This window comes from Oryzias latipes, chromosome 10 (genome assembly GCF_002234675.1).
Source record: "Oryzias latipes chromosome 10, ASM223467v1".
In the NCBI taxonomy this organism is placed as follows: Eukaryota; Metazoa; Chordata; class Actinopteri; order Beloniformes; family Adrianichthyidae; genus Oryzias; species Oryzias latipes.
In genome coordinates this window covers 30,796,580-30,824,558 of record NC_019868.2, presented here as the reverse complement: position 1 = coordinate 30,824,558, position 27,979 = coordinate 30,796,580, and the positions used below count along the sequence as shown (strand labels likewise).

The following is a 27,979-nucleotide window of genomic DNA, read 5'->3' as shown; positions in this document are numbered from 1 at the left end:
ACCACCACTGTTTAGTATTTCTTTTAATGTGATTTCACACACAGAAATTCTGCAGAGAAATGTCTACAACACCAACATTCCACTTTAGTGATGACGACGTTCAGCATGAGTCCAAACATCTCATCTAGGAGAATCTGGGAAACAATTAGTGCAATTTACAGTTTAACCATCACAGCTGAAAATAAAAACAGCGTCTGTGTGCAGAAATATCCACGTCATCTAAGACCGTAAGTACAAACATTAAAACATCTGCAGGATGTTCTGAGGCACGAGAGCGGCACCACACACATCATCGCGACACACTGAAGCGAGGCTCCACCCACCGGCAGCCTGAGGGGGCGGAGCCACACACTCACAACAGAGGTGAAAGCAGAGATAAAAGCAGCAACATCACAAAGTGAACGGCAGTGTCAATATGAAGAGGAGCCCCCGACTGCACTATGACTGAAAATCACTAATGCTTTTTGTGTCTTTGTTTCCACACAATTTAACACAAATATCTTCAGGATTTTCACTAAATCAGATTTAAACTTGAAAGAGTTGTGAATATGGTGCAGGAGCTAGGACCTGGGGGGCAGCTGGTCTCCTTACTGTAGATAAAAACTTAACTGTAAAATCCCAAAGACGACATTAATGCGGAGAAAAAACGATTAGTGTGTGCTTCCTGTCTGCGCCCCCCCATGAGCACCCTCTGTAATGTGAACCCCCAACAGCTGTGCAGGCATGATGGGAAAAGAAAGGCATCTACTGGTGATGGCTGCAGGCATCTGACTGCAGGCAGGAGGGAAGCACTACAGAGCTTCAGCCACGATGACGTCTCATCTACAGGGAAGCCGCTCACTGCCGCCCCCTGTTGTCCAAACGCAGGCAGAGCTCACGCTGGTCCAACAAACGAGCTCTGAGGCTTTGACACAACACTCCCACCTCCAGAGGAGCACAGGACTTCAAACTGTGGTGGTCAGCACCAAAACGTCGCAACTGCTTTACCAAAACCCAAGATTACAGCCAGAACAGTCACAACACTCCAAGGAACCACGAAGAAAAGCTTTGATAGAATCCGTCCTAAGAGAGACGCGTCTTCTGCAGGCAGGCCAATGCCAGTGAAACCAGGAGACCACCTGGAATTTAAAGACCCTCTAATGAAAACTGTGTGTTTGGTTCTAACAGGTAGAATTATTCTGATGACATTTACAAAGAAAATTTAGATTAAACTGCATTTCTGAGTATTTCTTTAATTAAATGGTTGAAAATCCGGAGCAGACGAAAATATGCAGTTTGAAAAAGCTTGTAGCAGTGATGTAGCTACAATGGGCGGGGCCAAAGTCTCCCTGCTCCGCCCCTTTCCGATCATCCACCTGCAGACCAACAGATCCATGGACGTCTGTGTTTTCCTGGTCTGAGCTGGAATCTGGATCAGAACCGGACAGATGGATGGATCTGATGCTGCTGCTGTTTCTGATGCACCACTGACGTTAAGTTGGGGGTATGAGGGGGGGCGGGCTTAATCTGCACCGACAGCCCCGCCCACAAGTCAGAGGGGAATTTCAAATGAACTGATGTCCTAGAAAAGAACAGGTTTGGGGATTTTGTCTAAAAACGGCATCATGGTCATGAAAGAACCACGGGAACGCTTTGGAAACGGATCAGAGGACGATCGGAGCGGATCTACAGATCAGACCGGCTGATCCCAGTGAAAGGAAAGACCTGGACCTCAATCTACAGATGAAGTTTGGCTGGAGGGCAACAAAGACAGCAGCTCAAAGCTTTTTCAGTCCAGGTTGTCACGGTAACGGCATCCTCCTCTGAACCCTGGTTTCATATCTCTGAACCTAATCTCAAATGGCTTCAGCCTGCAAGTGTCAAGCTTGTTTTGTGAATAATTGGTCTCAAACCAATTCTCCCCCTAATATGTCAGGAAAAGACAGAGTGAAGGTTTACAAGCCCCGCCCCCAAGACGATTTAGCTTCCTTTGATTGGTCAGTTCCAGAGCCATTCAGCTAATATCCTCAGTAAGCTTTAGTAAGATGTTCAGTTTTTAAATAAACACAAAACCTCGTTAAATTCTGATCAATAATGTAAATTCTGTTCCCACTCTGAGATGATCCTAGAAACAGACAGATCCTGAGCAGCAAGTTAACCAAACAGACTGGATTTTAGGAATGACGCCTGCAGGGATGGACGTCCTCCACGTCTTCTCCGAAGCTCCGCCTTAGTTCATCCGTCCGTCTGTTTTCCAGAAGAATCTCTGCAGGTTTCAGCAGCTCGTCACTGTTCTGGACGGAGGTCGCCACACCCGTGACCTTTGTCTGAACCAAAGCGAACCTTTCTAAAGTCAGCGTTGGGGAAGGAAGCTGCCCGTCAGTTTGGCCCACGCCGAGTTCAGACGCTCCGATGACGCGCCTGGAGGAGCCTGGTTCTCAGCAGCCGGCATCTTCCAGTAACCAGGCCAGGAGGTCAAAGGGATCGGGAGCTCCTCGTCCTCCTGATCTTGGGGAGTTGGACCTCCTTCTGTTTGTGGGTTGACTTGCTGCCCGGTGCTCCACAGCTTCAGGACTCAAACCGTTTCCGGCTCAGTGCTGGCCGTCTCTGGAGGACGGACTCTCGGACCGGCCGTCTCTGACGCTTGATGAAGACTTCTTCTGCTTCTGCTTGGACTTCCTCAGCATGCGGACCTACAGAGACCTTCATCAGAACCACACAGACGACCCGAACCCACAGCTGACGACCTCACACCCACACCGACCCACCTTTGGTCCCGCGGCAGAGATGATGATGATGCCGGGGGGCTGGATCCACGGCTCCCCGTCCACCTGCACAGGTGTGGGCTTGCTGACCGTCAACCTGACGTAGTTCCCTTGAGCGATGCGGATGCCGGAGCGCAGGCCGCTCTGCACCTGACCCTGCACACACAGCAGCGGTGAGGTGCTCTGCTCAAGAGCCCTGCGGAAGCGTCTGGACTCCTTCTTACCATGTGCACCACCCCTGTGACCCCCACCACCTCCAGCAGGCCGTCGTCAATGCGTGGCTTCCCAAAGCGACCGTCGACCTCTGACCCCCACAGATCGGCACCAGAACCCCAACTGTACACGAGAGCAGGGCTGAGCTGAGGCCTCCTGGGTGGGGGGTGGGGGGTCAGGTGTGTTCCTCACCTCGGGATGTTGATGAAGATCAGCCCCTCGATGCTGGGCAGCGGGACGTTCTGGTTGTCCACCTGAAGCTGCAGTTCTTTGTGCAGACTCCTGGAGTGGCTGATCTTCTGGAGACCCACCTTCACATACACGCCTTTGTTATGGAACCTGAGGAGAGCCGGCAGAGCGAGGGCTGATGGGAAATGTAGTTCCTCCACAGATCACTATGGAGGCAGTCGCAGCACTGTGTGCTCCGGGTGGAGCCTGAAGCAAACACGAGTTTATGGAATCACAAAACCAGAAGAAGCCGGTTCTGCTGGAGAGACGGATCACAAAGGACTCGAGAGACGACATGTGGTAACCTGCTGCATATCCACTCCTCCATCCGTCCACTCGTCCATCAGTCCATCCATCCATCCATCCATCCATCATCCATCCATCATCCATTCATCCATCCGTCCACTCGTCCATCAGTCCATCCATCCATCCATCCATCCATCCATCATCCATTCATCCATCCGTCCACTCGTCCATCAGTCCATCCATCCATCCATCCATCCATCATCCATCCATCATCCATTCATCCATCCGTCCACTCGTCCATCAGTCCATCCATCCATCCATCCATCCATCCATCATCCATTCATCCATCCGTCCACTCGTCCATCAGTCCATCCATCCATCCATCCGTCCACTCGTCCATCAGTCCATCCATCCATCAATCAATTTTCTAGAAAATCAGCAGCCTCCTGAGTTTCGGCACTAAAGAAAAACCCTCAACACGTTGGGGTTACCAACACTAAACAAGAACCAACAGGCATTCCTGTGGGTGTGTTCAGGGGCTGTTTGTCCCACATCTTTGAGGGTTCTTGAAAAGTTCTGAGTTTGATGATTTCATCTCCAACCAACATGAGAACCAGTGTAAAAGCTGAAAGCTTCAAACCAGCAGGTCACATGACCCTTAGTCACCCCTTAGTAGGAGCCCCGCCTCCTCAGACCTGCTGACAGAGACTGTTTCTTCATGATGTTTGGACCAAAGTTAACCCTACAGCAGCAGATCTGTTACCTGCTGGTGAATTTATCCGGGTCATCCTCTCGGGCTTGGTGGAAGTCCAGGCTGAGCTCTGCGTCAATGCCCAGGCCAAAGTAGTTGTTCATCTGGACAATCTGACAGAAAGACACAACCAGTTCACCTCAGGACTTTTAACAATGACCAAAAAAGCAGTCTGTCCTCCAGAATCCTGGTTTGTATCCGGGACCTTCACAGACTTTCTGGAAACTTCAGACTCTCTGAAGGTCTCTGAAATATGTTTATCCAGAGCAGAGCCCTAAGCCAGGATCATGACACTTCCATTCCAGGTGCTTCTTGGTGGAACAGGTCGGTTGTGGACTCCTCAGACAGCGTGACCTTCAGTCCCATCCTCACCGTGAGAAGCTTCTACAGATGATCTGCTGCTTTCCTCCTCACCACTCTCAATCCTACATTGGTGATTTGTCCTAATAGTTTTTATTGCAGATGAAGTTTCTCCAACACCTCTAGAGGTTTCAACAACCACTGACCTTTTCCTAGGACCGGGTTCTGGGGGAGCATTACAGTCTGGCTGTCTGAATGACTTCCTGAGGAGTCCTGAACAGACCTTGGGGGGTTCCAGATAGTTATGGTCCTTGCTGTCTTCTGAGATGTCCTGAGCATCCAGAAGAATGGTCCAGCGGTCCATCAAAACCTCATCAGCTTCATCAACAGAAACCAGAATGCTGTGTGGGTCCTCGCAGCTGTATCCTGCCCCCCAGCGCAGAACTCGAGCCAAGTCGTTGCCTGATGAGACAAACCAAAGTCCATGCAGCACCAAACCCTGCGAGGAGACAAAGCTGCTGCACGTCTCACCTGTCCCGAGTGGTACGATGCCGATGGGGGGCTCTCTGCAAACCAGTTTGTGTCTCACTGCCTCCAGAACTCCCAGAACCCAGCCAACGGTTCCATCCCCCCCACAGACCAAGATCCGGAACCTGGGGACCTCTCTGAAGGTGTGAAAGCTGCCATGCAAAATGAGAACGTCCAAAGAATTAAGAGTGCTGCTTTTCATTTAAGGTCTTCTGCATGAAGATAATATGAATGTGTTTGTCTCCAGAAATACTAGAAACACTGCAAATGCATTTAAGACATTACAAAGATGAACCTCTGATGAGGACAACTGATGGTATCATTTCACCACCAAAAAAGGTCTTCACTCTGTAAAAACCTAGAAAATAACAAGTTAAACTCTGAAAAACCCCAACAAATAACTAAATAAATGAAGGAATCTCCAGGAGGAGCTGAACCTTTTCCCACCAGAGTGGCTGAAGGAACCTGAAGATGAGCTGTAGGATCTCAGTGTCGGAACGTTTCTCAGAAGTGATGCTGCTGTTTTGTCAGAGCGTGCAGAATGCTCACCCCACCAAAGGTCCACCGTTAGACAGGTCAAAGACCTGGTGAGGGTTCAGCAGCTTCCGGAAGCTGTACAGGAGCTCTCGGCCCCTCAAACCGCCGCTCTTCGGATTGACGAACACCAGCAGGGGGCTGACGTCCCGCTCCAGTTTGTTTATCTGAAGAAAAATGGAGAACCATCTCAAGGATTGGCTTCAAACAGAAGGGCTGCGTCATGTGGTTTAAGGCTGTCCATCAAAGTCCTGAATCCTCTCTGGCATCATCAGGACTTAGTAAACCCCATCCAGTTCATCTGAGAGCTTTTAACCAAATGACAGTCCATTCTGGTGTACCACAGGGCTCCACGCTTGGTCCCGCTTCATTCCAGTGGATACAGATTACTGGACACCACACTGTAAGTGTCAGCTTCTATGCCGATGATACAGTCCCCCTGTCCCCCTGAAAGCAGCTCAGATTACCTCCCCAAAGTACTGTGAGCGGCTTAGCCCATTTGTCTATTTGGTGAGGACCTGTGGTCGTCATGGATGCAACGCAGCGATGGAAGCGAGCGTTGCTACGTGCACCAGGTGATGACGTGTGCTGTCAGAGTTTGAGCCAGTTCTGTGCTGTGGAACAAGATCGCAGACATTTGGCCTTTCGCCAAAATCCATTTAAATGACTGAGATTCTCATGACCTCCTCAAAGGTCATGACCCCATGAGGGAGGAGCAGGTGCAAACTGGGTCCAGCTCCCTCTGAATGGTCAGGTTCCCCTCCCTTCTCTACGTAGAGTTGCATCGACCAATATGCAACAGACTGTTGGTCTCAGTCCAGGTGGGATTTTCTTCGTTTATTTGTAACCTAACATTCACTTTGCTGTCATTTGGAAAGTCCTTTCAAGTCATTTTTTTAAAATTCCAAACCAAAATATGGAACATGAGCTCACAGTTATACCTTTTTCCATGAATAATGGTAAAACAAACTTAATTGTGGACATAAATATCACTGATTCTCATACAAACCTGAATGAATGTGATCATTTAGCCCAGATTTGGTGGAACTTGTCCTTTTGAATTTTTTGTGCGTCTGTGGGTTTTTACATCTTGAGACATCGGTGTGTTTTATCAAACAGCTCTCTAATGACTGGGCGGTTCCATTTCTTAGTCTGGCTTTTTGCCGGCAGCTAAAGGTTCCTGCAGCAGCCTGGTCTCCGTCTTCCCTTCCAGGCTTGGGACATGGTCTAGGTAGAGATGGTCTAACTCAAAAGCTTTCTGCATCTCTTCCTCTTAGGACCCGGCGCCCTCATGCGTGGACCTTTTGGGTTCCATTACCACAGTAGTTCATTCTGCCTAACTGGGGTCCTGTGACGAGACGTTTAAAGGGTTAGCTAGAATATTAGCTCGGGTCATAGAACATTTAACCTTCTATGACATCTTTCTGATACTTTTTGAGTCGTGGACATTCCCAGAACACATGGTGATGGTTTCCACACTGCCTCCAACATCCACATTTCTATAGTGCGTCTGTCGGTATTTTAGAATGCCCAACTAGAATGTCAACCTGTAATGTCCAATGTTGATCTATGACATGGAAAACATCTCATAGAGGACTTTATCCTAGAATATTCTTTCCATTCTAGTGAATCTGTGGAGGAGCTGTGTGAAGAGTAGTATTCTTCCCAATCTTCTTCCACAGAGACAATTCCAGCTTCCCTTTCCTCTTCTTTTTTATGTCGAGTACTTTTTTGCTTTCTTTGTAAAAACTCTGAAATAGATTTAGTTCTAGTTTAACTATAGGCAGCCTTCTAGAATCTGGTTTCTTAAGGTGATGGTGTATTTGTAGCTGCGAGTCACATTTGATCTGTTGGAAACTGTGAGAACCTTCATGTGTAAATGAAGAACATGTTCTTTTTATCCCAGACCCAGGTCTGACCTGCTGTCATGACTTCTAGCACATCTTCTGTGTTCTAAAGTGCAGCAGCGTGATCTGAATGAACCTGAACTTCATCGATGAGTCTGCAGGACCCACCTGGATCTGTGGGACCACCAGTGAGCTGAGCGTCTTGCTGTTGCAGGAGGTGTCTCTGGCCAGCATGTAGATCCTCTCTGCCTCAGAGAAACAGGAAACCTGCAGCTCGGCTGCACCTGCACAAAACACGCGGCGTTGAACCGGAGCGCCCTCTACAGGTTCAGCTTCTCAGAAACCTTCAGGCTCCAAACCAAAAACCAAGAGGTTTTATTTGGAAACCTGGAAAAGCTCTGACTTGATGCAGACTCACAAACCGTACAGGATGGTTTCCATGGTGACAGGCTCACCTTGGCTGCTATAGATTTGGCTGACGGTGACCAAGTGACCTGTTGGGATGAAAACAGTTTTCAGCGTCGATCCAGCTGGAAGCAGCAAACACGGCGCAGGCGGACTCACTCTTGATAGCCAGGTGTTCCTGGATCAGCTGGAGGTACTGCTCTGTGGTCAGCAGGGGGGGCAGTCCTCCTATCAGGAGGTTCACGTTCACGGCCAGGTTCTGGTTCTCCACCAGGTAGAACCTGGTCTGATTCATCTGCCGAAGCGACACCTGGAGGAGGAAAGCAGCGGCGTTAGGAGGAGACGTCGGTTGAAGGGCTCTGGAGACCTTCTGACCTTTCTGATGTCCCGCAGTTTCTCCAGGATGTTCTCCTCCGACATCAGCGTCTGTCTCTGCACTGCAGACAGACAGAAGCTGTGAGAGACGCTCCTCTGCTCCCTGAACTTCAGATGCTCCTCCATCCTCCTCCTCCTCTGCTCCCTGAACTTCAGATGCTCCTCCATCCTCCTCCTCCTCTGCTCCCTGAACTTCAGATGCTCCTTCCTCCTCCTCCTCTGCTCCCTGAGCTTCAGCTGCTCCTCCATCCTCCTCCTCCTCTGCTCCCTGAGCTTCAGCTGCTCCTCCATCCTCCTCCTCCTCTGCTCCCTGAGCTTCAGCTGCTCCTCCATCCTCCTCCTCCTCTGCTCCCTGAACTTCAGATGCTCCTTCCTCCTCCTCCTCTGCTCCCTGAGCTTCAGCTGCTCCTCCATCCTCCTCCTCCTCTGCTCCCTGACCTTCAGCTGCTCCTCCATCCTCCTCCTCCTCTGCTCCCTGACCTTCAGCTGCTCCTCCATCCTCCTCCTCCTCTGCTCCCTGAACTTCAGCTGCTCCTCCATCCTCCTCCTCCTCTGCTCCCTGACCTTCAGCTGCTCCTCCATCCTCCTCCTCCTCTGCTCCCTGAGCTTCAGCTGCTCCTCCATCCTCCTCCTCCTCTGCTCCCTGAGCTTCAGCTGCTCCTCCATCCTCCTCCTCCTCTGCTCCCTGAGCTTCAGCTGCTCCTCCATCCTCCTCCTCCTCTGCTCCCTGAACTTCAGATGCTCCTTCCTCCTCCTCCTCTGCTCCCTGAGCTTCAGCTGCTCCTCCATCCTCCTCCTCCTCTGCTCCCTGAGCTTCAGCTGCTCCTCCATCCTCCTCCTCCTCTGCTCCCTGAGCTTCAGCTGCTCCTCCATCCTCCTCCTCCTCTGCTCCCTGAGCTTCAGCTGCTCCTCCATCCTCCTCCTCCTCTGCTCCCTGAACTTCAGATGCTCCTCCATCCTCCTCCTCTGCTCCTCCTTACCTTGTTTCCCACCCATGAAGACCTCCAGCAGACGGAACCGTGAGACCTCTTCAGCCTGAACAACAAAAACAAATACAACTGATTTTAGGAATGTTCACTGTTGTCAAAACTAAAAAACATTCAAAACTCTCCAGGCTGTGAAAGTTCACTTCTACCTGTTTGTCCAGCTGGAACAGGACCTCCCCGATGACGGACGCCACCGTGCTCCGCACTGAGACGCAGACGCTCACGTGCGTATCTCTCACTCTGAGACACACAAGTATGGACCGCCGGGAGGGTCAAAATAAAAGAAATGCAAATGCAGTGGGGCAAAGAGGAATCTGTCAGTCATTCTGCAGAGTTTGGTCTGAAATGTTCATCATATAAATATTTCAGCTGCCAGACAGAATGTAAAAGAAGATTCTAGAAAATCCCATTTTTTGTTTTTAAAGAACTCAATTGTATTATGGAGCAAAAAATAAGATTTATCTCCAACAAACAATCAAGAAATCTGTTCCTAACAACCTGTTTCTCCTTCTTTAAGAAGCTCTTCTGTCCTCCAATCCTTACCTGTGTTAATGTCACCAGTTTGAACTGGTTACCTGTATAAAAGACACCAATGTACAACTACAAACAAACTACAACCATGATCAGGACCAAAGAGCTGTCAAAGGACACCAGCAGCCAGACACAAATGAACCAATCATTATAAACAGCAGCTTGGAGACCAGACATCAACTGTTGGAGCAATTCTTAGAAAATGGAAGATCCCTGACAACCTTCTTCCACCTGGAGCTCCATGGAAGATCTCACCTGGTGGAGAACACCAGGACCAACAGAGAAAAGCGAGGAACCAGCTCAGAAAAACATGGGGGAGCTGGTCAATGACCTGAAGAAAACTGTTACACTTGCATTTGAAAGGATTTGTTTTAGTTTTTGAGTAAAAGACCTGGGCTCACCTGGGCAAGCTGACATACACCTGGATGAGGTCTTTGTCTCGTGGTTTGGCCCTCAGCAGCCAGGATTCACCGCCGTCCTTCAGAGAGCTGCGGTTATCTGGCCCGCTGCCGTTCCGGTTTGTGATGTCACTTTGGGAAGCGCTGACCTCTTCCAGCTCAAAGTTCTGCGGATCCCCAGGCAGGTAGAACGCCCTGAGAGCCGCCTCCTACAGGGCAGCACAAGTAGTGCAATGAGGTGTCAGTCAAAACATCCGAGTCATGTGATCGTTAGCAGAAAGGAGCATTTCTCCTGCGAGTTCAAAGCACAAAGGTTGATTCATCAGGACTGGTCAAAACCTAAAATACTGAATCTGTTTTAACGTTCAGGTTTGTTGATTTAAAACAAAAGGATCAACACTGTAGGGCCTGTTTCCTGAGTGTGTGCAGGTGTGTGTGAAAGCATGTGTGCAGGTGTGTGCAGGAGTGTGTGTGCAGGTGTGTGTGTGCAGGTGTGTGTGTGCAGGTGTGTGTGTGTGTGTGCAGGTGTGTGTGCAGGTGTGTGTGTGCAGGTGTGTGTGTGCAGGTGTGTGTGTGCAGGTGTGTGTGCAGGTGTGTGTGTGCAGGTGTGCGTGAAGGGGTGTGTGTGCAAGTGTGTGTGCAGGTGTGTGTGTGCAGGTGTGTGTGTGCAGGTGTGTGCGTGAAGGGGTGTGTGTGCAAGTGTGCTTTGGACCAGTGGTCTCCAACCTTTTGTGGGCCACAAACCAGTTTAAGTCAGACAATATTTTCACGGACCGGTCCAAACAAGGTCAAAGTTTATGTTTGATATTTTTAAGCTTCCGGTTTGTGAAAAACATATTTTTCAAATCAAAGCATTTTTTTTCATAGAACACTATGCTCACACTGAGAAATCAACCCAGTCTCTGATCATCCTTCCGGCCAACAAGATTCATCATATTTTGTTTTTACATAAATCTTCATTCATTGTGTGTTTTTAACACAGATAAACATTCTCGTTTCATAACAGTTTGCTGCTTAAGTCAGCCTTTCTGTAAGAAAAATTCATAAATCGTCTTTTTACAAGTTTCAACAAATCAGAAACGTTATTAGATTTAATCTTCAATTTCTGTCAGCTGTTTGCGGCTGGTTTAAACGTAGACTTTGTGGATGCTAACAACCGTATGCTAACAACCGTATGCTAACAACCGTATGCTAACAACCGGAGGCTAACAACCGGATGCTAACTTTAGCTGTACCGACCATTGAGGTGTGACGGATAACTAAAGCAAAATAAAATGACAAAACTGTCTTAAAGTGGAATTTCCTAAATATAATATTAAACCTAAATCCATCTGCTTCTTAATTATCTGCGTGTGAAACATTGGAGAATCAGTCGCTGCGTTTCAGGCGGGAACGTCTTCTGCTCCGACAGAACAACCATCTCCATAAATCCGTGTTTGGAGCAAAACTCCTGGTTTTGACTGCAAACAGCAGCTTAGTGTTTCTGTGACGTTGAAGACTCTTCTTGAATTTCCTCGCCGACTCTTTTCTCCTACAAAAACAGTCCAGATACGTTTTTTTTGGTTGGTTTTCATTCAATTTTAGCTTTGAGCTGCTAGCTTAGTGGTCTGAGAAGCAACTCATAGTCATGCGACGCGTCAAGACAGACAGATGTGGAGAAACTAGAGAATCTGGTAGTTTACCAAAATTTAACTTCCTTGAGTATCAGGAAATAAACAAAACAGAAATAATCTAAGTTAGCCTATGTATTTCCTTTCTTCCTGCGGCCCGGTACCGGTCCGCGGCCCGGGTGTTGGGGACCTCTGGGTTAGAGCATTTAGAAGTCCCCGGTGCCTCCCTGCTCTCTGGGGGCCTCGCGGCGGTCCTGCTGGCCCTGGCCTGGGGGGCGGTTGTTCCCTGCCTGCTGCTGTGTGGTGTTGGGGGTTCCGGCTGCCGCTGCTGCTGCGGCGGGGGTGTGGGGGTGGCTGGGCGCCCCTCCTCCTTCTTTTCACATTCCACCATCCATTTTAGAAGAACATAAACACTCACCTGAGCACAGGTGTTAGCTCACCTTTGCACTAATAGTTTGCGTGATTGAATGAATGAAAGATTTCACCCTAGTTGGTTTTAAGGCATAGGTATGCGTGTGTGAACACTATCTGTTTTGTGTACATGTTGACATGTGGACATTTTTGCAGCTAGCAGGTGTGTTGATAACATTTGAGTGTGCGGACAGGCCCCGCCCTTTTTGTACTACATTTGAACCGTACCGTAATGATAAACAACCAGTAAACTTGTTGCTTTATGCTGCTTCATGGTCTTACCCCCCCTCTCACTATCACCACCCCCCCCCCCCCCTCTGACATCCCTCTCTCTTCTTCCCCTCTTTCCTTTTCCGTCCGGTCCAACACCAAAGATTTTCAAACATGGTTGAAATTAATAAAGTTTGGCCTCAATTCCAAAAGGGGTTTATTCAGACATACCTTTGGTTTGTCTGTAGGTTCATAACCCCTCTTGTTAAAGTAAAATATGTCCAACACAAGAGGCCCTCAGCTCTCATCTGTCTGCCCAGCTGTTGGACAGGACAAGTTAAAAACAAAATAAAGAAGTAAACAGGGTCCAACCACTAGTTCCTCGTTCCTCATGGCTCTGCAGAGGGGGACCAGCCGGTAAAAGCCTCTGTTAACACCGTCGTCTCCGTCAAACACCCTGAGGAGCTGCTTTCCTGCAGAACAGACACAACGTCAGAGGGCGGGACTTAGACAGGAAGGTGGGCGTGACCAAGCACACACCCTCCCAAAAAAGATGACAGACAGGAAAAGCGGGCTCACCGGACTCTGCAGGTGCTGGCTGCAGGTCTCTGGGCGCTGCTGCGGCCTGATCAGAGTCATCAAAGGTTTCTGAAGAGGGGCGGAGTCAGAGATCAGAGAAGCAGTTTGGTTTTTATCAAGCATCTTAGCCCAAAAGGGTGAGGAGCCGCTTCATGCTGCTTTAACTGGGCCTGTCCCGATCCGATCACGTCTCAGACTCCAGCAGTAGCAGGTGTTGTATTCCCATCAGGGATCGGATATTATTTCATTCTTATAATGATCAGTGTTAAATACTTCAAGCTCATCCATACGGATAAATACATATCATGAACAGATCACAACATTTTATTACCATAAAGCAAAACAGAATATGGCAGCAGGTAAAGAGGAGGAGCACAGTTATTAGCAAAACCTTCTCACATCAGGACTTTTTATGTCCTCCATCATAAAAAAATGCAACCAGAACATGTTTAGAGGCTTCACGTGTCTGCGTGCGTTTACCCGGCTCATGCCCGCAGCTCTCCGTGATCCGATAACAGTGCATCTTACTGAAGTTTCTGGAGTCCAGGCGAACGCAGGCGGGCTTTAGCAGCATGCAGCGCAGGCGCCCCACAGCGCACTCTAGTGGCACGCTGTGGTAACAGGAGGGGTGCGTCTGCAGGTGAGATGGAGGAACTTCAGCATGACAGACTCCAACGGAACCGACGTTCTGGACCGAAGGTCTATGGTACCATGGGAACAACTCTGACAATGTGCACCGACATTAGACCGCTGCCTGAATATTAGTTGTGTTTGAGAAGGATCTTATTATGGGATGTTTAAATGCAGGCGGTCCTGATTGTGTATCAGGACTCCACAGGCGTGTTGGAGGCCGCCGTTTATTTAATGGGAAAATGTCCATAAATGGACATCTATCCAGACAAACACAGGGGTCAATATGCTGCATTGTTGACTGACGGCGTCGTCCTGATGGCGTTAAGATAAAAAGCTTCACAGAGAAACCAACCGTCACGCTGCACCACTCGCATCGCATCCCCACCATGGCCTCAGACGAGCTGCAGGAGCGGCGGCAGACTTCACACCTGGATGCTGACGGCAGGTTCCCCTCCCTCCAGTGGTGGTGGAAGGTTTCCTGCAGGACAGAGGCTCTCACTGATCTTCACATCCAGCTGAACGCTCAGCTGTCTTTACGTTTATTCACAGCTCGTGAGCCAGAAGCTCCACCCACTGGCCTCTCAGTGAAGCTGCCATCATCAGGATCTCAGCTTCACTGACTTTAATTAACGGTAGATTTAGAGTTCCCTGAGCTGCCAGGCGTCCGTCAGTAGAAACAAACCAGGTGAGATCAGTCATCAGAGCGGCAGCTTAGCGTCTCTCCGGTTTCAGGAGGTTCCCGCTCAACAGGAACCAGAAGACTGATCAATTATTTCTAACTTTCACCTTAAAGTGTTTTGAATGTTCCAGTGTCTAAGGTTATTATATGTCACATGGACATGTTCATCTTGAGAAAAGTCTTGTTCTGACTGTGAACGTTTAACAAGTTCAGTTTTCTAAACTGAATTTCAGAGGAGATCTGATGAAATCCCAGAAACCCGTTTACATTCACTCTGGTCTGTAGATGAGAGCTAACCAGAGGAAAATGGTTTGACCCGTTCCAAAGGACCGGTCTGCCCCATGATGCATTTCTGCTGCAATGTCAGGCTGCCTATGGCGCACTCCAAGTGGGCGGAGTTACTTCCACAGTGTGTTCTGAAGGTCAAACACTGACAGAAGACTGAGAACTGAACTCACCTGAGCTCCATCCAGAGTGCCGTCCAGGTGACAGCAGCGACAGTCTGCACAGGTGAAGGGGGCGCAGTCAGCGTGGACGTGCAGCTCACACACTGCAACACATACACACAGTGTGAGGACACACAACTGGAACCACAAAGCTGCAAACCAGTGAAAACCGCCTTCAGATTGTCGTCTTTTGTTCAAATCCATCTTCAGAACCCGCTGAATTCTTCTGGGGTCAGGGGGCTGCTGGAGCCTATCCTACTGTTGGGTAAAGCGGGATTCTCCTGGATATGTCACCGGGTCGTCACGCCACACAATCAGAGTCTCACACCTCCAGGACAAGTCAGTCACCAGTTTAGCGGTTATAATGTCAATGCAAAACCAAGGTTCCTGTGAACCCAGACAGGGGTCACTGCAGACCCGTGTCTGCAGTGACCCCTGTCCTCCACGTGTGCCGTGGAACCGTCTGACAGCTGCACCTTCACACCGCAGCGCCGAGCTTCCCTCCGTCTGTTTCCTGCAGACGCCGCAAAAGCGTTTCTTCTGACCAGCCGGACCGAAGCAATGAACCACCGGCACCTGCAACAAACACAAACACACGGGTAACAAGGAGCACGGGTAAACAAGCACAATGTTAAATAAGAGCACGAGTAACCGAGAACACGGGTAACCGAGAACACGGGTAACAGAGAACACGGGTAAACAAGCACAATGTTAAATAAGAGCACGAGTAACCGAGAATACGGGTAACCGAGAACACGGTTAAACAACAACACTGGTAACCGAGAACACGGGTAACCAAGAACACGGGTAACCGAGAACACGGGTAAACGAGAACACGGGTAACCAAGCACAATGTTAAATAAGAGCACGGGTAACCGAGAATACGGGTAACCGAAAACACGGTTAAACAACAACACTGGTAACCGAGAACACGGGTAAACGAGAACACGGGTAACCAAGCACAATGTTAAATAAGAGCACGGGTAACCGAGAACACGGGTAACAGAGAACATGGGTAACAGAGAACACGGGTAAACAAGCACAATGTTAAATAAGAGCACGAGTAACCGAGAATACGGGTAACCGAGAACACGGTTAAACAACAACACTGGTAACCGAGAACACGGGTAACCAAGAACACGGGTAACCGAGAACACGGGTAAACGAGAACACGGGTAACCAAGCACAATGTTAAATAAGAGCACGGGTAACCGAGAACACGGGTAACAGAGAACACGAGTAACCGAGAATACGGGTAACCGAGAACACGGTTAAACAACAACACTGGTAACCGAGAACACGGGTAACCAAGAACACGGGTAAGAGAGAACAAGGGTAACCGAGAACACGGGTAAACAAGCACAATGTTAAATAAGAGCACGGGTAACCGAGAACACGGTTAAACAACAACACTGGTAACCGAGAACACGGGTAACCAAGAACACGGGTAACCGAGAACACGGGTAAACGAGAACACGGGTAACAGAGAACACGGGTACACAAAAACACAAGTAAACAAACACACGGTTAAACAAGAACATGGGTAACCGAGAACACGGGTAACCGAGAACACAGGTACACAAAAAAACAGGTAAACAAACACACGGGTAAACCAGAACACAGTTAAACACTATGTGAAGGAAATTGTTTTATTATTATCATTGTTTAAATGTATTTGTTTAAACGTGTCTTTAAATGTTAACTCAGATTGACCTCTTCTGAAAACAGTTGTGTGTTTGTTCATCTGCTTCTCATCTCCCACCCAGGATGAGGGGTTTACGACACACTGTCCTGAGCTGATAAGGGATACTGTTTGAAGTTAGAATCCAACCAAATGGGTCATTATACGACACCCCCTAATGAACTTTTCCTCTTTGTCTTGAAAATGTAACCTCCTTCTTGTGTTCTTAATAAAAGGTGCACAGGGAGAGGCAGACCTTTGAGAAGAGAAACGTGGTGGACCTTTTCCAACACATTTGCTCCTCTCCCTCGTGCATGAGAAACTTAATTCTTGTTGTGGTTTGTTGTTTATAATTGTGTTTTTCTTTAATGTCTAGATGCATTTATCTGACACAAGAACACGAGTAACCGAGAACACGGGTAAAAGCTCCCACGGTAAAATTGAGGCTAAGGAAGTTGATAACCTCAGCTTTCGGTTCCAGAAATGGAGGGTTTTTTTCAGGGTATGTCAGGTTGCCATAGCAACTCATGCTCTGAACATAACCTGGTCTGGAGCAGGTTTAGTTGAAGGTTAGTTTGTTTTCAGAGAGGTGAAGCAGCATGGCGTGTCCATTTGAAGATGATTTAGTGGATGAAGAAGCTCAGATAATACTTTTTCCACCCTGAGAGGGTGATGAGACCACATATGGATGTTGGAAAGAGAAACTTCTTACTTTGATCCAAGTTAAAATGAATAATTTTTTAGTTAAGTCAGCTTAAAAATAACATGTAGTTTTCAGGCATTTATTTTACTTTTATTCAACTTAATTCAATTAAGTAGGTGTAACTTTGGTGCTGCTGTTAGATTGGCACCGCAAGGGATTGTGGGATACCATTCCCTTTGCCTGTCTGGACGGATTTGGGTTTAAGTGTGGCTTTTTGACCAAATGTGTTTAGTTGTTTAGCTGTTTTACTGTGTTTTGTCTAGTTATTTGTCCTACTATGTTTAATTTTTTCTGCACCATGAGTGAGAGGGAGGAAGAGGAGGATGAGGATATGTAGCACCACTAGTGCAACAGTATGGAATAAAAACTGAAGATCTGAATAACAGATTCATGATAATTAAATGTATGGTATATATTATAAATGCCCACTGTATCATTTATTTCAATTTGATTAAAATGAGATAATCTGCAGCCTCTAATTTAGACATTTGAGAGCTCAAGAAGTACAATAGATTAAGATGGAAAAACATTTAATTGAATTGGAGTAAAATGATATGTAGTTAGATAAATATGTAAATTTGAGTTGTAAAAACAATAATTGAGTTGGACGTAAGAAATTAGGTTGAAAAGAATATACTAAATTACTTGTTGCCAACAGAAGTAATTCAAAGTTTTATAAGTTGTATAAATATACATCACAATGTAATTGGAAATAACATCAGAACTTTACTGCGTTTCCTTTGTCTGTTGTTTTTATCTTCCTGTTTCTTTTGCTGATGATGCAGCCGTGTTACTATACTGATGGGCATACAGTGGTGGACAGAATAGTTGGTTCCCCTCAGTTAAAGACAGAAAGTCCACAATGCTCACTGAAATGACTTGAAACGTTCAAAAGTAACAATAAATTAAAATGTATTGAAAATTAAATAATCAAAATCAGCCATTACTTTAGAGTTGTTGATTAACAGAATTATTAAAAAAACAAACTAATGAAATAGGGCTGGACTAAAGTGATGGTACCCATAACTTAATACTTTGTTGCCCAACCTTTTGAGGCAATCACTGCAATGAAACGGTTTCTGTATTTGTCAATGAGCCTTCTGCACCTGTCCACAGGTATTTTGGCCCCCTCCTCATGAGCAAACTGCTCCAGTTGTCTCAGGTGTGACGGGTGTCTTCTCCAAATGGCATGTTTCAGCTCCTTCCACTGATGTTCAATAGGATTCAGATCTGGACTCATAGAATGCCACTTCAGAATAGTCCAAGGCTTTTCTCTCAGCCATTCTTGGGGGGGGGGGTTCTGGCTGTGTGTTTTGGATGGTTGTCCTGTTGGAAGACCCATGACCTGCCACTGAGACCAAGCTATCTGACACTAGGCAGCACATTTCTACCCAGAATGCCTTGATCATCTTGAGATTTCATTTGACCTTCATAACTTCCAGACCCCCTGTTCCAGATGCAGCAAAGCAGCCCCAAAACAGAACTGAGCCTCCTCCATGTTTCACAGTAGGGACAGTGTTCTTTTGGGTGGATGCTTCATCTTTGAGTCTACCAACATAGAGCTGATGTTTCTTACCAAAAAGCTCCAGTTTGGTCTCATCATTTTCCCAGAAGCTTTGTGGCTTGTCAACATGCATGTTTGCAAATTCCAGTCTGTCTTTTTGATGATTTCCTTTCAACAGTGGTGTCCTCCTTGGTCGTCTCCCATGAAGTCCACTCTGGCTCAAACAACCACGAATGGTGCGATCTGAGACTGATGTACCTTGATCTAGGAGTTCACCTTTAATGTCTTTGGAGGTTGTTCTGGGCTCTTTGGATACAGTTCCAACTATCCGTCTCCTCCATTTGTCATCAATGTTCCTCTTCCATCGTCCAGGGAGGTTGGCTACTGTCCTGTGGGTCTTAAACTTCTGAATAATATGTGCCACTGTGGTCACAGGAACTTCAAGCTGCTTAGAGATGGTTTCATAGCCTTTACCTTTACCATGTTTGTCTATGATTGTGTTTCTAATGTCCTGGGACAATCCTCTCCTTTGCTTTTTGTTGTCCATGTTCAGTGTGGTTCACAGCTTTTCACTATTTGTCTCCCTTTAAATAGGCAGACTGACTGATTCTGGGTTTGAAAACAGCTGTGATGTCAATTAAAGGACATACCTGAGTTCATCATGACCCCCTGGACAATTAATTCTCAGTCTTTTATGGGTACCATCATTTTTGTCCAGCCCTATTTCATTAGTTTGTTTTTTAAATACTTCTGTTAATCAACAACTCAAAAGTAATGGCTGATTTTGATGATTTAATTTTCAATAAATGTTAATTTATTGTTACTTTTGAACGTTTCAAGTCATTTCAGTGAGTATTGCGGACTTTCTTTCTTTAACTGATGGGTACCAACTATTTTGTCCACCACTGTATAATCTTCATACGCCGTCATTAATCTCAGACTCCGTCTCACTGAAGTATAGCGCTCTTTCTTTTTCTCTCCACACGTTTCCATGGTGACTCCAGAAATCAGCGATCCATTGAGAATATCTTTATGTACCTGCTGTGCACGAGCATTAACCCAGGGTTACCAAGTGGAGCGTAATTACACTAACTCATATCCGGTCTGTTGGAACCGACATACCCAGAGTAAGCAAGTTCAGGCGGATTTCAGCCAGAGTTCAGGCTTAAAGTCAGGGGAGTTAAACATGCTTTCTGAAATACCCCCCTGAACACGGGTAGCCAAGAACATGGGTAAACAAACAAACTGTTGTCTGCAGACACCAAGTCCACTCTACCTGTTCGAGACTCACCTGGACCTGCGAGGGCGCCATGCAGGAGCAGACCGTCCTCAGGGTCTTCAGGCATTTTTCGTGACACATGAAGTTACAGACTGAAAAAGACAGAGGAGGACCGTCACTCATCTTTGAATCAAGACAACACGGCATGAGTCTCCATCGGTGACTCAGATCAACTTTATCAATATTATCAGAACTTCCAACACAGGGAAGCATGGCAGCGGGAGCATCATGATCTGTGGCTGCACAAACAAACTGGACCTTTGGGCAACAGTAAAAAGAATATAAAAAATGTACCTTTTATCCTCCATGGGACAGTAATAATCCAAACATTTTGAGCCCCCCCCCAAAAGCAGTCACCTGCACACATGACGGCCTGCTGACTCATCATTCAAACTTCTTCAGTGGTTACACAGAGGAAGTATGTGGGGGGGGGGGGGGGGGTGTACTCCTTTATTAACAATTCCTTCCTGTGGAAGTCGGAAAGAGGACGTTCTGAGGCTGCAGACATCCCATCAGCCCCCACTACACCCCCAGACGTCACAGATGTTCAGCTGGGATGAGTGTCTGAGGTCCAGGAGTCTCCTTCATCGCTTTGACGAGAACAAAAACCCATCAGTCACAAAAGGTGAAGTCCCATCAGCCCTCACCCACCTGGGTATGACCTTGGTGCTCTGCATTTGACCCCTAACCTGGGGGAACGGTGAGCGGCAGACATTGAATTCAAATGCTTCCAGAACCATTAACCCCTTAAGGCTGAGTGTCAAACAGGGAGGCTTTGGCCCCCATTTTCAGAGCCTTTGGTACGACTCAAGCATGGATTTGAACCTGCGACCTTCCACTCTCAGGGCGGACACTTCACCACAAGGTCAAGGGAACACAACAGCATAGCAGTCTAACCTAACAGAAAACTTAACCTAACCGTCACTTTAACGCAATAGAATATCAAAACAGCGTAACACAACTGTGTAACAAGAGAGTGTAACACTTAAGTACAACACAACAAAGTCACATGAAGTAACACAGCAATCTAACATCACAGCATAACACAAAAGAGTAACAGCAGGGCTCCAGACCAACTTTTTTCACTAGGAGCACTGTGGCCCCCAACTGAAACTTTTAGGGGCGCATGCCGTAAATCAACATGCTAACCAGATCTACTCATTTCCACTGTATTACTAAGAAGTACTTTAATAATAGATGCAGAAATTACAATGTGCTGTTTCAGTCTCACATTTTATTCTGTACTTTTGAAGATGTAATAATAAGGTAAACTGACAGCAGCATCGCTGTCATGACAGTACAAATACTAAACAAAATACCAAACATCCTTAGTAACAAAGGAATTACCGTAGTAACCTTTCGGTCATTTCACAGTTACGAACAATACTTAAATGTATGTAAACATTAGGGGCACCGGCCAATAACATTCCACTAGAACATGGAGGTCTAAACAACTTGAGCCTGTCCTCACCCCCCCTTAGAGCAGATCCTCCTGTGTTCCACTAGGAGGCTCAGAAGGCCAGCCCTTGTAATTTGGCCTCCTAGTCCAGGGGGGGCCAACCCTGGTCCTCAAGAGCCTCAGCCCTGCCGGTTTTCCAGCTCTCCCTCACCAGCTTGCTGTTGATTAGCTGAATCAAGTGATTTCACATCCTGAGTGACTGAACACACCTGATTTAGGTTATCAGCATCAAGCAGTCCAGGGAGGGCTGGAAAACAGGCGGGGCTGAGGCTCTTCAGGACCAGGGTTGGCCCCCCCTGGACTAGACCTTTTACCCTGACTGAACCATGTTTGCACAGCTTCCTTGGCATCAACTCTTGTTTTATTCAGTCTTCTATATCTGCTGTTTTCTCATTTAAACATCCTTATTAACACAGTTCAGTTAACACTATTGAGTTATAACCATTAAACACAGAAGAAGACTCCAATTCTACAGTTCTATAAATCCATCAATGGTTCTTCTTACTGATGGACACTTGGCAGCCCCTTCTCCCAAACAGCTGAGACCCTCATTGTGGATGAAGATGACTGTCAGGAAATCTGGACTGGACTTATTGAGATTTAAGGTGGAGAAGTCAGAGAGGATGTGCTCCCTATTTAGAGTCTGTGTTGAATGTTTTTATTTAAAGTTTACTCTTTAAACCACAAATCAGTAAAGAGAAACAAAATTCAGAAACCATTTTTGGATTCTCTATCTTATGACCTTTTGCACATTTAAACCCCGATCATAAGTTATTGTATAGCAGCCGGTCATCCACTCCTATGCACGCAACTGGAAATGTATTACTGTGCTGACTGAAAGCTGCCCTGATGACTACAAAACAATGCATTATGGGACATGTGTCCTGATGGGTTTTTGTAGTTGAGTGATCAATTAAAATCATTTAAAATAGCTATGAATTGAAAAAAGGCTACATATAATACAAAACATTCAAATAAATATAAAATATATAATAACAGAGATCATACTGAGGGGGAGAGGCATATTAAAACTAAATTGAATGTTAAAAACAACTCCAACTTCCTGTTCTCCTTCAGTCCCGCTGCAGCTTCGCCTTCACCCCCCCTCCCCCCCCAACGATCCAGGCGAGGCGCTGGTTCATCTTAAATGCGTCTATCGTTGCATTTTCCCCACGTATTTCAGTGCGTCTAAGACTACATGTTGTTGCTCGCACGTGTTTAATGTTAACGCCCCGTTAGCGGTCACGCATGTAGGTGTGAGACATTTATTCTCAGCTGACCATCTCCTGGGGGAGCGGTGGGTTGCAGTGACAGCCGCGCACGATAACCGTTTGGTCGGGGTTGATACGCCGCCGTGCGCCTAACCGTAACCTTCCTCCGGCTCCGTGCGGCCCAGAGCAAAGTTCAGCTCTGACTGCATGTATTTAGAAAATGACGAGCGAATAAATACGTTCTAAAAGGAAAGTAGGGAACTCCTAAATGTGGTCCGCGGAGGGGGCTGTCAGGTGTCCTGCCTTAAATGTTCCCCTGCTTTCAAGCCCGGTCATTGTCACCCCCCCAAGAGTCATTTACCCCACTGTGATTGGTTGGTTCGTCAGCTCCACGCACAACACTGAAAAAGTGTACACTAGCCGCAGGTGGGAAGAACGAATCAATGGTTCGCTTACTCATAGCTCAGACGCACATATCAGGTTGTGATGATATTTGTCTCCGTTTCCTTCACACAGATGTTTACGTACACTCGATTATCTTTAGGCCCCTCCCCCTCCATGCGCTTTCCCTATTCTTCTCACACGCATTGGCCGCCTCACAGACAGGCATCACTCAATGAAACGCAAGTGTGTGTGCGTCTCATGAGTATGTGTGCGAGTGTGTGTGTGTTTGCGTGCGTGTGCGCTCGCGTCTCATTGCTCATTTCATTGATCATTGACGTGCCCCTTCCACGTTTAATGTATAAAAATACGGAGGGTGGGGGAGGCACATTTACTGGTGGCACATGTGCGACTGGATGTAAAATTCAGTCGCACACTCTCAAATTTTGGTCGTAAAATGCGACCATTCCTGGTCACAGTCTGGAGCCCTGAACACATAGGTGTAACACAATGCAGGAACACAACAGTGTAACACAACAGAGGAACACAACAGTGTGCTTGTACTTGAGCTCATTTAGGGGAAGACGACGAGACTCTTCAGGTTTTTCCAGTTCAGGAACTCTTCTGGAGGTGGACTTCTCAGCATGCGTGACTTAACACACACTAACAAAGTTACGACAACAAAGATTGCACCCTAGCACGTTTCTGCACCCATTATCCGATAGATCGGGAACAATGATAGATCATTACTGGTCAGTCAGGCTCCTGTCAGTCACCCTTTGGTACAAAGTGTTTGTAGCATCTTCCAGTCAAATGAACGTCAGCGATTCTCTGTGAAACGCTGAAGGAACCCAGCTAAGACGTGGAACCCAACATGAACATTGTGGGGTCTGACGGACTGCACTGAACAACCGGGCCATCCTCTTTTAGAAGCTTAGAATTATGGCATAATGGAAGACAGAACCAGACTGGTGTATTAAAACCTGTTTGTTGGGTTGAAGGTTTGATTCTTCTCTTTCAGCACAAATCTTGGACTGTCGGTACAAAGACCTCCACTGATTTGAAATGGAGAATACAAATGTCCACTCTTGTATCCACACAAAGCAAATCCTGATGACAATGATGAGTCACAACAGGAAGTGTTTTGGTTTGAAATTGTTTACAGTCAAATATGAGTTTGAGTCAAAATGAGGAGAAACGGTTTTCTTTTCAATGTCAGTATTTCAACGTATTTATGATAGTCCCGCCCCTGTCTTTTCTTTAAGTCTTGAAGAAAAACAAAGGAAAGCTAATTTTGACAGTTTGATATGAAATTCTGTTTCCTTGGTTCCACAAAAAGGATCCAGTATTTTGACCAATAACAGACAAAAAGGGCCCAAGAGTGTTGGTTTATTGTTGTAGTTTAGTGGTTTTCATCAGAAGTTTGACACACAGTCTGTGGAAGATAAACGTCTGCAAGCACAACCTTGCAGACATCCAAAACATCCAACCATGTGTCACCGAACTACCCAACTGACCAACACACCACCCAACCAACACGCTACCTGACCAACCAGGTGTAACCCTGACGTGCTTTGTCGCCCCATCCGCAGCTATGATGTAAAGCTCTCGCGAGAGTTTGTGCGATTATTGCACTAGGCTTTATAAAGAGGCATGCGCAGTCAGTTTTGCTGATGGAAGTCCGACGGAGGGGGCTGTCACTGCATACATGAGACGCAGGCGGGTGATGAGAAACGCTACGCGAATGAGTTAACGTGGGAACTGGTGAGTGTTTTGTATATATTGGGGTGTCATTCTTATTAAACACTCGGTTGTGTGCCCAGGCGGATCAGCTGATGCTGGGGTTAGCTGAGCTCGTCTTGTTGAACGGGTTATGTGTGTTTTGTTGTTTTATGCACACGGTGGTTTTGAAATGCTGACCTGTTGTCACTGATGTTTGGGATTTGATTCCCTCTTTATTGGTTTTTATTCACTGAATTAATTGGTTATGTTTGATCTGGAATACTCTTTTTGAACTTGAGTTGTTTATTTGCTGGAATTTGTGTTTTACTTTAATGTCCTCTTCCATTACAAAGAAGTTAGATATTGCTGGATCTGTGCAGGCCAGGTTCCACCGAGGATGGAGGCTGTTCGGCCTGGAAGTCAGGCCTTTCCAAGATGGAAACATTGGACTGGGCGGTAGGAAGCATCTACACCTACACCCCCATATGTGGACATGATGGATTTATGCGATGAACTTTGCTTACACTGAACTTCTTGGACTGGATTTATGAACATTATTGGAGGATGGACAGCAGATGCACTGCAGTGAACTGATTTGTGTTTTTTGCTCGTTTATTTTCTGTTGTAAATCAAATATGAATACATATGTACACTTACTGCATCTTAATGTTGCTTGTCATCATTAGCACTTCCTCTGAGACGAACTTTGGCCCTTGTAACTAGCTTTAACTAGAGTTTTGTGGATTCTAGTTAACTGGATACACAACGCACTCCCCGACCAACCAACACACTAACCAACCAACATGCTACCAACCAACACACTAACCTTCCCACTACCTGACCAATCAACAGACTAACCGATCAACCAACACAACAACCGACCAACCAACTCATTAACTGACTAACCAACCAACACACTACCCGACCAACCAACAGACTACCAGACCAACCAACGCCTTAACTGACCAACCAACACATTAACCGACCAAGCAACACATTACCCGACCAACCAACAGACTACCAGACCAACCAACGCCTTAACTGACCAACCAACACATTAACCGACCAACCAACACATTACCCGACCAACCAACAGACTTCCAGACCAACCAACACATTACCCGACCAACCAACAGACTTCCAGACCAACCAACGCACCAACCAACCAACCAACCAACCAACCAACCAACCAACCAACACATTACCCAACCAACCAATAGACTCCCCGACCAACCAACACATTAACCAACACACTACCTAACCAACCAACAGACTAACCGATCAACCAACACAACAACTGACCAACCAACTCATTAACCGACTAACCAACCAACACACTACCCGACAAACCAACACACTACCCGACTAACCAACACACTAACCAACCAACCAACGCACTCCCCGACCAACCAACACATTAACCAACACACTACCTGACCAACCAACAGACTAACCGATCAACAAACACAACAACAGACCAACAAACTCATTAACCGACCAACCATCACAATAACCGACCAACCAACAAATGAACAAACTGACCAACCAATCTTTGCTGGTATTCAACAGCCTTGTCAAACCTTTAGATTTGTAGACCTCAGACTCGCGGGGGCAGGTCTTTGGGAGGAAACATACGTCTGAGATGTGCAGGCCTACATGGCGGCGGCAGCAGATGAGGCTCTGCGATGACGTCAAACTTTCAAGTTAATCCAAGTGATGGCTTAAAGAACAAACGTTACATAATCCAGAAGCAGCCGTACAGGATGAGGTATCATGGAGCTTTCCATGCAGCTGCTGATGAAAAGGATGAGGAAGAACACACATGTATCTGCACAGCCTCAAGCATCCCTGTCAGTTTCCTGTTGCCATGCCAACAGTAGAAAGTAACTGACAACTGAGAGCAGGAACCCCTTCTACCACACACTTCTCTGTACTGATGCTGTTACCAGGCAGAATACAGAGAACGGCATTGTGTACACCAGTATATCTTTGTTTGTGTGTCATTGTGTACATCAGTATGCCTATGATTGTGTGTCATTGTGTACATCAGTATGCCTTTGATTGTGTGTCATTGTGTACATCAGTATGCCTTTGTTTGTGTGTCATTGTGTACATCAGTATGCCTTTGATTGTGTGTCATTGTGTACATCAGTATGCCTTTGATTGTGTGTCATTGTGTACATCAGTATGCCTTTGATTGTGTGTCATTGTGTACATCAGTATGCCTTTGATTGTGTGTCATTGTGTACATCAGTATGCCTTTGTTTGTGTGTCATTGTGTACATCAGTGTCTGTAAGTGATTTCCTGAAAGTTCATAACAGGGGTGTGCGCACGCGCATTGGCAAAGGTGCGTGTCTGAACGACCGTGAAGGGGGATGGGTGTGCGCGCGGATGTGACTGTTGTGAGTCGTGAGGGCGCGTGCTCTCGGCGTGAAGGTGTCCCGTGCGGCTGAGCGCCGCCTTACCTTCGCACAGGAAGCCCGCGAGCCCCCAGACGAAGTCGCTGCAGCTGTGGCAGAAGGTCGGCTTGGTGAGGGTCACCTTCCGGAAGCGGTGACCCGGCGCGGAGCTCGGGTACCGGGGCCGAAGCCCCGGCGACTTCTTCACAGTCTGCGGGCTCCGGTGGTCCGTGACGTCCCGCCCCGGGTCAGCCATGCCCCCAAATCCGAGCCTAGTCCCGCGGTGGAGGAAGGAAGCCTCTAACAAACGCCACCCCCCGAGCACGGAGTCATCCCGCCGGCCGGGGTGGGGGGGCAGACGGGGTGTTCGGGGACTTTTCCCTCTAAACAGATTCGGTCCGACACGAAGCCGCGAGGCGGTGGATGTGACGTAGCGTTTCCGCGTGGATTCGCTCCACGGCTGGAGCCAGCGGTGCTGCGCGGAGGGGGGGGGGTGTCCTAGAAGGATCCGGAAAGCCAGACGCGCGCGAGCAAACTAGTCTGGGAAAGGTGTCCGCGTGCGCCGAACCTGCAGTTCCGACTCGAGACGGACGGAGCTCAGCCGCCGGTCGTGTCCCCGCCTCCCCTCCTCCGCCCGCAGACAGCGGCGCCGCGTGGATTCCTGGAGCTCACGAGGCCTGATGAATAAAAGATGAGGTAGATCCCAACCGGAGGCTGCAACGGGCGCGCGCGGAGTGCACCAAACTGGGAAGACCGGGAAACGCTGGCGGAGAGGATGACGTTCAACAAGTGTGTCTCCCGCCGGTGGGGTGGGGGGGGGTTTGCCTTCAGCCGGAGCCTCTTCCTCTTAACTCCATTCTTCTTCCGCGTGCCAGCCTCCGCGTTGATCCCCTCCCTCCGCCTGACTCCGCCTCCAACAGCATCATCGCTTCCTCCTCTTGTCTCCTTTCTCTCCGTTCTCCGGTTTGTTCCTCCGCTCTCGCTC

At 47.4% G+C, this 27,979-nt stretch overlaps 1 protein-coding gene across 2 annotated transcripts; it reads right to left on the bottom strand.

Moving 5' to 3' along the window:
* Positions 1 to 5: 5 nt before the first annotated feature.
* On the bottom strand, positions 6 to 27,979 carry dgkq (diacylglycerol kinase theta). Of its 2 annotated transcripts, XM_023959426.1 has the most exons (23): positions 27,061 to 27,945; positions 19,834 to 19,913; positions 15,131 to 15,230; positions 14,667 to 14,758; positions 13,882 to 14,007; positions 13,377 to 13,530; positions 12,897 to 12,965; positions 12,690 to 12,790; positions 10,090 to 10,295; positions 9,307 to 9,397; positions 9,152 to 9,206; positions 8,172 to 8,233; positions 7,956 to 8,106; positions 7,847 to 7,885; positions 7,560 to 7,675; positions 5,560 to 5,711; positions 5,014 to 5,162; positions 4,766 to 4,944; positions 4,195 to 4,295; positions 3,150 to 3,296; positions 2,969 to 3,080; positions 2,748 to 2,900; positions 6 to 2,672 (listed from the first exon to the last, which is right to left on the bottom strand). In XM_023959426.1, exons 1-23 carry the CDS (start codon positions 27,248 to 27,250, stop codon positions 2,571 to 2,573), a joined length of 2,727 nt encoding a protein of 908 aa, XP_023815194.1. In that variant the 5' UTR covers positions 27,251 to 27,945; the 3' UTR covers positions 6 to 2,570. The 2 variants fall into 2 exon arrangements, 1 of the variants encoding a protein (XP_023815194.1); XR_002874041.1 differs by lacking the exons at positions 6 to 2,672; positions 2,748 to 2,900; positions 2,969 to 3,080 and having other exon boundaries at positions 3,186 to 3,296; positions 4,689 to 4,944; positions 27,061 to 27,979.